Below are 10,000 nucleotides of genomic sequence, written 5' to 3' on the forward strand. Positions count from 1 at the left end.
GCCATCCTGTGTCCACAAGGCGGCAGTACATAGATGGTTGCATCTTTGTCCGCCTGTCGGACTTGTTGAATTTCAGCAGGATGAAAATGTGCCTACCTCATGCTGCGTGTATACCAATCGCGACCTATGCGACCCAAGTTTCACCACGAATTCGCTTCATTCGCTCTGGACTCAGCATTGACATGTTTGACTTAGCTAATCACGTGACACCTCTGGCTTGACAGCATGGGACGTTTGGAGATATGAACGTTTCAATTGGTTTTCAAGGAACCGTGTCATAGCTCATTACCATAAGATTAGCTCGACTGTCGTTTCTCCCCTCCAAAATGGTTAAAACGTCAACAAATGGCACCAAAAATGTAACTGTTATTCTAGGCTAGTGACAATGGCCTCAAAATTTTGAGACACCCCAACCGGAGGTAGAACAAAACCCAATAATGTTTTTCCTCATCTCTAAGGTGTCCCATACATGAAAATGATTCTTGGCCAAAGTGATTTTAATGCTAAGCCTAAACATTTTACAAATTTTCATATGCACCTCCAAACGAAAAAAGCACCCAAAATGGGACTTTTCTGTATGGGAGTAGATATACAAAAAAACATGCAGAAAATTATCAGAAGCTCTGAGAGCTTTGAGAATTGGTATGATTGTGCCCGGGGGCTACCTGCACCAGATAGAAGTGGTTGAATTTGACCATCTTGATGTATGAAGGAGATATGGGCATTTAATCACACACCTAAAATAGGCGGAAAATGAAAAAAAGTGACATTTATACAGAATGTCATCATTTACATTGTAGTTGCTTTGTCAGGGAATGTCATATGCACACATATGATATCTTGATGGAGAGGTGAGATTGTTCTGAATCCAGCAATATCTCATATGTATATATTTTCTGAATATTAAAGATGGCATATCGTTAAATGTATGAGGTGCCCAGAATGAAAAAAATTGAAAGGGAGTTACAGGACCTATTTCAATGCACTTTAGTGGTGACAGGAATGCTCACAATTGTATTACAGTAGGCTATATTACTTCAAATAAACTTATTATTAATGTGTGGTGCTATAGACTATGCTTGAATGAAGACTCAGATTAGGGTGAAAATATATCTATCACTAGTGTGTATATATATATATATACTGTGTGTGTATACAGTATACAGTATACATATACTGTATATATATATATATATATATGTATATATATCTATATATATATATATATATAATTTCTTGCACATCTGTAGGTATTGTTAACCAATTGATGCCTGATGTTGCATTTCGCAACATTGGCCCTGGCGCCTGGAGCTGCATTACGCAACATTCAGGCTCATGAGATTTGAAACAACATAATTAAAAATATCTGTTTGTTTGAAATGAATGAGCACATTCTAATGACAAATGAGGGTCTTAACGTTTACATGCAACTTAGTGCATATTTTTATGTGCTTCAGAAGCTGAGATATTTAGTTTATTTATAGGCTAGGGCAGCTTTTCTTAAAAAAGGCTCAGGCATTCAGCACCCTTTTTTGAAGGAGCCTTAGGCGTCAATGGGTTAAGCAGGAAAATGCAGTGACACCACCTACTTCCATTGCCTTGCAACTAGCTCATCAGAATATTGCATCACTCCTTTCAGGTAGATATGATAGAGGATGGGGAAATAGAGTGGATGTTATTCAATTTGTTCAGAGATCTTTTATCTTCCACGAAGTGAAGCTCTCCAGTTCTTCTCCCATGAAAGAGCCAGCTATATTTATATATATATATATATTTCTTGCATCTGTAGGCTATTGTAAAGCTGGAAAAGATGAGATTGTGCTGAATCTAACATTACCTAATATGTATATATATTCTCAACATTGATGATGGTACATCGTTCAATACATAATGTGTCCAAAAAAGAAAGAAAATGAACCAGTCCATTCCATAGATATAAAAGTTCAAAGGCTGGTTCATTAATTAACCGTAGTGGTGCTCTGAAGCCTATTATATATTTTAGTATAATATTATTAACCAATACAACACAGTGAGGGAACTATATGGTATGGTACACTGCACCAACATACAGGTATTGTAATGGCATTGATAAACCTAAATCAATAAAATCAATCAATCAATCAATCAAAGTACATCATGATACAAAATTGCCATTCAATGTCCTAACGATTAGAGAAAGAAAAAAGAGAAGAAAGAATGCATTGTGTACTGTACTGTATCACTTAAGGCAGATGAGAATAAACCTTTTCACATTTCTTTTTAAAATAAGATGGTATCGGGGCAGTTCTAATTTGGACAGGAAGCTGGTTCCAGCATTTTGCATAATGACTAAATGCCATCTTACCCTGTCTACCCTGACTATTTTATCCAATGGCTACATTCAGTGTGTGTGGAAAATACAGAGTGCGGGCTTATACGGTTATAAGAGTTGAGCATGAAGATAAATACTCCTAGAAGATATATGTGTGTTTTCAGCTTCTTAAAAGTTGAAGGGGGATGACCAAACTCTTGTATCAGCTGGTAACTTGTCAGATCATTGGGATTACCTTGTCAGAGGCCAAGGCCAGACTGTTGGTGTTACAATATTGCGAAGCAACATTACGTTTTAGTGCAGCCTCAGATAAAATGAAACAGTTCCTTCCAGGAGAGAATTGCACTCAAGGTACAGAGCCTGTCTGATTATCTGTATATTGAACAGTGTAAAAGAGCATCAGTAATTTAAGCGGTGTTTTCAGAAAAGATGGGCAGTCATAAATAATAACACCCAGGTTTATGTAGCGTTTTCTGGGATAACAGTGGTTGACCTCATGTCTTGCTTGATATAATGGCAGATGATGGTGGTGTTGCTTCATCCATGTGGCCAGGTCTGAGAGACAGGCAGATAGACACATAGACATTGCAAAAAGGCGGAACCAAGACAATGCATTAGAGCATTATAACACCCTCATTTTCCCAGCTATTTATTGTAATTCAAGTTGTAGACATTGAATGCATAGCTTGAAATGGTACAAAGGTAATTAGACATCTAGAGGTGAAAGAGATGTTCTGAAACGTTTGTAGTGTACACGCAGAAACTATGGAGTTATCTCGCTGGACAGACAGGTGTTTATCATCAACATAGCAGGGAGCAGGGTGAGTGGACAACATTGCCCAGTGAGATGAGATAAAGATGGCAAAGACAGGGGGCCTAGCACAGAACCTTGGTACCCCTGAGAGGATTTGAGTTGAGGGGTCTTGACCATGGCACATTNAAGGTGTGGTCTACCTCCGATGCCTTGTTCCCAATTAATTGTATTAAGCCTACATTTAGCAAATGGACCAGGATAGATGACGTCATTACTCTTCTGACTTGCTCTTTGGTTGGCCCTTTCTTCCAGGTCCAGCCAAACCATTTGCTTAGCTGTAGAATATGATGTGGTTGCTGGATTGAAGTCTAGTGTATTTGACACACTGTTATTTCCCTTAGTTTAACAAACATACCCTAGCCTTACCTTTCCTCCTATTTGCCAAAAATGATTTGCCAAAATTATATTGTAAAAATAAAACGATCTGCTACCGGATGAAGAAAAGTGTGAGACATCATAGTTCTTTACTTGGTCAATCCAGCCATATAGTCATCAGATGACATGGATAAGTTAAGTGAAATGTCACCAGTAGGCTACAGATATGGTGCTTTATGACTTCACTAACATTTAATGGCAGAAAGTGGGTTAATAATCAATTTAAAATAAAAGATATGAAACAAATTATTCACTGAATTCAATTCACTAACATGTGGCATGATGGTATTAAGAGTGTAGTGGAAAGCGCGCACATCCAGCAGAAAAGCATCAGCAGGTGCCAAATCAAAAAGCTTCTTTAGATCTATGATCGAAACGTTGCTCCAAATAAATTAAGTCTTTTGCAAGCAGTGTGCAGATCCTTTCCCGCTCCTACATGATGGTATTAAGCCACACCTGAGTGATGTCAGGTAATGCCTGAGTGAACCTAATGAAGAAGCTGTGCGTGGATCTATGAACTTTTGAATTCACTGAATATGTTTGCTATTCCTCTCCCTGTTTATTACAGTAGGCTCATGAAATAAAAGGCCTTTGCTTCCTGCTGTCAGGCTTTGGTAATACACATACCATTTGTATGTAAACATAAATCATTGCTCCTTCCAGGAGCAGTCTTTATTTATCACACTACCACCACCCAGCACCTCCTCCCTCCCTCCTCTCTATAATCACAGCAGACCTGGTTAAAGCCCATTAACTGGATAGGACATCACCAAGACAGCTAAAGACCTGTGGTGCTGAAGTGGCTGAGCTGCTGGAATATTTATTCAGCCCGAGTGTACATCTTAGTAAGGCACCAACTCTGAACACATTATGTCTTATCCCGGTCCCCAAAAAGCCACATCCAAAAGAGATAAACGACTTCAACCGAGAGGCCCTCCCTTCACACAGCATGAAGACAATGCTGTTACATACACTCAGACTGCAGTAAGTCATGCACTGGATCTAGTAAAGTTTTCATACCAGGAGAAGGTTGGAGTGGATGATGCCATCACATACCTATAGCACAGGACATATAGTCATGTTCCTTTACTTTTCCAGCGCTTTCTACAACATCCAACCAGGCTCCTGGGATTGGATGCCCTCCTTTTGTACTTGATCAGGGACTACCTAACAGAGTGGCCACAGTTTGACAAACTGAAAGATTGCCTCTTGGACACTGTAGTATGTGGTACTGAAGCAGCCTAAGGACCTTATTCTCCCTCCTCTCCTGTTCACTTTGTACACATCGGACTTAACATATTTACAACACAGGCACATACCACATGCAGACATTCTTGGATGATAATACAATTGTAGGCTGTATTAAGGCAGGAGGGAATACAGGAGTACAGGGCTTTGCAGTGGTGTAATGCACCTACAACTCAACACTAAGACCAAGCAGATGAAGGTGGACTTTTGGAGGTCTAAGCCCGCTCTGCAACCAATCTCCATTGAGGTTGATGAAGTGGAGATTGTAAGCACATCTTACACAAGTCACACAAGTATTTCAGGGTAAAGATGCAGTTTACTAAAAAGTACAGTATTGACTATACTTGTCTGCTATACACTCCTTGATATGTTCTATGAGACTGTTGAAGTCAGTATGTGTCCTTTTCTATGCAGTGGTGTGCTGGGGAGGGAGCACATTGAAGAGGGGGTATTGGGTGTCTTGAAAGACTGATAAGGAAAGCTAGCGCTTTCATGGAAGAAGAACTGGAGAGCTCCACTTCGTGGAGGATAAAAGATCTCTGAACAAACTGAATAACATCCACTCGATTTCCCCTTCCTCTATCATATTGAAGGAGATTTCTATTCTATACAAAGCCATATTGAATATTTAGTGTGATATAGTATATTTAGGAAAAGAATGTCTCTATGATAAAAATGTAATGATGAGTGGGAGGGAACAGTGGGCTGGCCTGGGGAAATGGGAGGTCTATGTGAGGGACACCCCATTGGCTGAAGGGATGCTCCAATCTGTGGCCTATCTGGCCGGAAGCCGGCCCCAAACCGGCTGAAGGAAGGTTATTTAAATGGAAACGCGGCCTAAGGAGGGTTGTCTGCAGAACAAGGAGGAGGGAGAAAGCCGGCCGGTTTGTGGGGGTGGGATTGCGAGTAGCACTTCAGCCAAAGGGCCCCAGCGTGTAGTTCGGTGTAACTGTTACGAGAGTCAAATAAACTTAAACTCCTCAACATAGATTTTGATCTACAGTCTGATAATTTAGGAAATAAGAACAGTTTCCACTACAATATCTACCTGAAAGGAGTGCCATATTCTGATGAGCTAGTTGCAAGGCATTGGAAGTAGGTGGAGTCACTGCATTTTCCAGCTTAACAATGTGCAATAAATTATATATATATACACTATACACTATATACACTAGTGATAAATATATTTTTCACCCTAATCTGATTCTTCATTCAAGCATAATCTATAGCACCACACACTAATAATAAGTTTATTTGAAGTAATATAGCCTACTGTAATACAATTGTGAGCATTCCTGTCACCACTAAAGTGTATTGAAATAGGTCCTGTAACTCCTTTTCGATTTTTTTCATTCTGGGCACCTCATACATTGAACAATATGCCATCTTTAATATTCAGAAAATATATACATATGAGATATTGCTGGATTCAGAACAATCTCACCTTTCCATCAAGATATCATATGTGTGCATATGACATTCCCTGACAAAGCAATTACAATGTAAATGATGACATTCTGTATAAATATCACTTTTTTTCATTTTCCGCCTATTTTAGGTGTGTGATTAAATGCCTATATCTCCTTCATATATCAAGATGGTGAAATTCATCTTCTATCTGGTGCAGGTAGCCCCTGGGCACAAGCATACCAATTTTCAAAGCTCTCAGAGCTTCTGGTAATTTTCTGCATGATTTTTTGTATATCTACTCCCATACGGAGAAGTCCCATTTTGGGTGCTTTTTTTGTTTGGAGGTGCATATGGAAATGTGTAAAATTTTTAGGCTTAGCATTAAAATCACTTTGGCCAAGAATCATTTTCATGTATGGGACACCTTAGAGATGAGGTAAAACATTATTGGGTTTTGTTCTACCTCCGGTTGGGGTATCTCGAAAACGAAGGCCTTTTTGGGCCCATTGTCACTAGCCTATTCTGTGTGTGTGTGTGTGTGTGTGTGTGTGTGTGTGTGTGTGTGTGTGTGTGTGTGTGTGTGTGTGTGTGTGTGTGTGTGTGTGTGTGTGTGTGTGTGTGTGTGTGTGTGTGTGTGTTACCTGTACAGGTGCGTCCTCTACCACGTAAGCTGTGGCTCTCCCGCGGCGGTTCGGGTTCGAGTGTGTGCTCGGTGTCTTCGCTGGGAGCCGTGTGGTCGCGGCTGTGGGGCGGGGGGCGAGGGCACCAGCATCATCGGCACCATCAGCACAGCGGCAGCTTCCAGGAGAGGCAGCACCGACGCACACACACCTGGAGACAGCGCCTCGCACACACACTCGCACACACACCCCTCAGCAGCTGGCTGCACACACACCTGGGCCACCAGGAGGGCGTGGGGGTGTGTGTGTGGGGGCCGGGAGGGGCGGGGCATGACCCAAACACCTGGTACATTCGGGAGGGGGCCGCACTCACACAGGTGAGCAGGAGAGAGAGAGAGAGAGAGTGTGTGTGTGTGTGTGTGGGTGTGGGTGTGGGTGTGTGTGTTTGTGGTGTGTTGGCGTGTGCGTGTGGTTTGTGTGTGTGTGTGGTGCGTGCGGTGTGTGTGTGTGTGTGTGTGTGTCTGTGTGTGTGTGTGTGTGTGTGTGTGTGTGTTTGGTGTGTGAGTGTGAGTGTGTGTGGTGTGTGTGTGCGTGGGTGGGTGTTTTTGAGTGTGTGCGGTGAGCGTGTGTGTGTGTGTGTGTAGGACATATACCCCTTATGGAGCCCGTGAGGTGAAATAAAAAGTTCAGCGTCTGTTGAATTCTTTTGTCAGCGACTTGAGTCCACTTCAGCACCTTGGCCAGCGACCAGTAATTTAAAGGACAAATAATTCGGCCATTTTGCAAACACATCCCATCTGTTCACGGCTGAAGAAGGTTGTCCAGAGGGGAAATCGTGACACTGGAGCCCCTCTTGAATGGAAATCAGTGCAGTTTTCAAACTTAATAAAGCCTGCATGGAAATTCTCGCGATTTTCCATTCGGACAACATTCCTCGGCCTTCCACTGATTGGTTGTATAATAGCCGGACTTCTTCTTTGCTTTAAAAAGGTGGGGTTTTGAATATTCTATAAAGGAGTGTGTTCTATAACAATGCAAGATTCTAACCCAGCACCTTGTGATCAAGGTCACATTTCCCTAAAATCTTTTAGCACCAGTGATTCTCAAACAACAGGACCTTGAAATACTTTTCTAAACAAATCAAAACAGGATCTGTTAAAATCTCAGTGGCGAGAATGTCAAAGGAGATGTCACGAAAGAAAGTCAAGATTATGACTTGCTTTCTCAAGATCATGACTTGCTTTCTTGGGATCAAAAGATCCTCTTTGTCTTTTAGTGATGAACTTGGTTGCACATGTTGTGACTTATTCGTGCTCCATATCGGGATGTTTCTCTAATGCAGCGTGTCACCAACGTGGTGCCTGCGGGCACCAGGACGCCCTCCAGGAGCTTCTGAGGTGCCCACCAAGGATGTTAATAAACAGTGACGAATACCAGATTTTAGTCACAGTTAATGCTTTTCTTGATTGAAATATGAGATTATTTTTTCTTTATCACCTATAAGCAAATTATCATTCAATAATAGTGTGATTTGCCAAGACATCAGTGGAGGATTTTGAACAAAAGTAGCTCTCGGGTAGCTCTCAGTGGCTCTCGGGTAACCCAGAAAGGTCGGGGACGCCTGCTCTAATGTGTGTCATGTGTTTCCTTGTTGCAGGTGAGCAGCTCTCCCTTCTGTGAGCCGGTGCTGCTGGGACTGCTCAACCAATCACTGATCGAGGAGGAGGTACTAAACAACCAACCAGAGGCTGAGAAGGGACTTAACAGCCAATCAGAAGCTGAGAAGGGGACACATGACCGGGTCAGAGGTCAGAGGATTCCCACGTGCTTCGACTGCGTGGCCACGCCTCCTCACGCCCTATTGGCTGAGGTCTGCGGCCGCTCTGACATCACTTCCTGTCTGGTGCTGGGCGACGCCTCCTGGTGGGGCGTGTCCGAGCCGTCGCTAGGGGGCGTGTCCAAGTTAGAATTCCTTCCTGTTCCGTGCCCCTCCCCCTGGCTGAGTCCCTGCCCCCCTCTCCTCCACGATGGCGATCCGGCCTATCAGAGCGCGCTGCTGGGAGCGTTGCTAGGCGCGTTGCCGCGGCTGCGCGAGGGTTCTGCCCTGGTGGTGCCGCTGCGCTCGGCTCTGACGAGGCTGACGTGCGGCCTGCTGCTGGCGCTTCACCTGAGCTTCAGGTGCATCACCTACCGATGCCCCGCCCCCGGACCCAACATCGCCCTGCTCTGCCTGGGGTACACACACACGGCACACACACACACGCTCCACACGCTGCTCACACACACACACCAGCGCGTCAACACACTGCTGCTGGGGGAGGGGGGCACTGGAGACGGAGACGCAGCCGGAGGGGGAGGGGGAGTTAGGGACGCGCTATGCAACTCCAAGACTGTGGGGGGCAGTAATGAGGTAGGGTGCGTTAGCAGGAGACAGGTGCTGCAGGTGTGTCCGATGGACGAGCTCCTGAGAGGGGAGGAGCTTCCTAACTTCCTGTGTAGCCTCAACGCCTCCGTTGCTAGGCAACGCCTGCACCTGCTGCTGCAACACACAGACCATAGCAACAGCAGCTGAGATAATGCCAGACACATACACACACACACACACACACGCACACACACACACACACACACACACACACACACACACACACGTGCACGCCATGTACCATGTACACTGAAGACAAGCGATGGACTGATGAGGACTCTGATGCTATAATAGGTCTGGGCTTTTATTTTGAAACCGACCCGTTCTCATTGGCTGCTGGACTCTCCGCTTCCTTCCTGTTGTACAGACCGTGATCATGCTGCATCTTTACGTGTTTAAGAAGAGGACTTTTATTTTTGTACGTTTCTAAGGAGTGTGTGTGTGGATAACTAATGTGTTTTATTAATGATGATGAGGGTGATGATGATGTGGGTGTTTTTTGGGGGGTTGTGTTTTCTCAGTTTGACACTGTCACACACACACTCACACAAACTGAGTTGCCTTATTAAATAAGTTAAAAGAATGTATTGTATGTGGATGAGTTTTGTTTTTGTGTGTGTGTGTGTGTGTGTGTGTGTGTCCGTGTGTGTGTGTGTGTGTGTTTGTGTGTGTGTGTGTGTGTGTGTGTGTGTGTGTGTGTGTGTGTGTGTGTGTGTGTGTGTGTGTGTGTGTGTGTGTGTGTGTGTGACCACTTGTGTGTGTGTATGTGTACATGTGTGTACACTGTTTCGAGATTT

General features: G+C 43.6%; 1 protein-coding gene across 1 annotated transcript in view; it reads left to right on the plus strand.

Moving 5' to 3' along the window:
* cmtr2 (cap methyltransferase 2) overlaps window positions 1-9,759 on the plus strand; it is a 24,162-nt gene extending 14,403 nt beyond the window's left edge. Inside the window, exons 12-13 of the mRNA XM_063192730.1 lie at window positions 6,808-7,155; window positions 8,436-9,759. Coding sequence (XP_063048800.1) covers window positions 6,808-7,155; window positions 8,436-9,350 — 1,263 coding nt within the window. The 3' untranslated portion in view covers window positions 9,351-9,759. The remainder of the gene's footprint in view (window positions 1-6,807; window positions 7,156-8,435) is intronic.
* Window positions 9,760-10,000: the final 241 nt, after the last annotated feature.

Source organism: Engraulis encrasicolus, unplaced genomic scaffold (assembly GCF_034702125.1).
Source record: "Engraulis encrasicolus isolate BLACKSEA-1 unplaced genomic scaffold, IST_EnEncr_1.0 scaffold_210_np1212, whole genome shotgun sequence".
NCBI classification, from domain to species: Eukaryota; Metazoa; Chordata; class Actinopteri; order Clupeiformes; family Engraulidae; genus Engraulis; species Engraulis encrasicolus.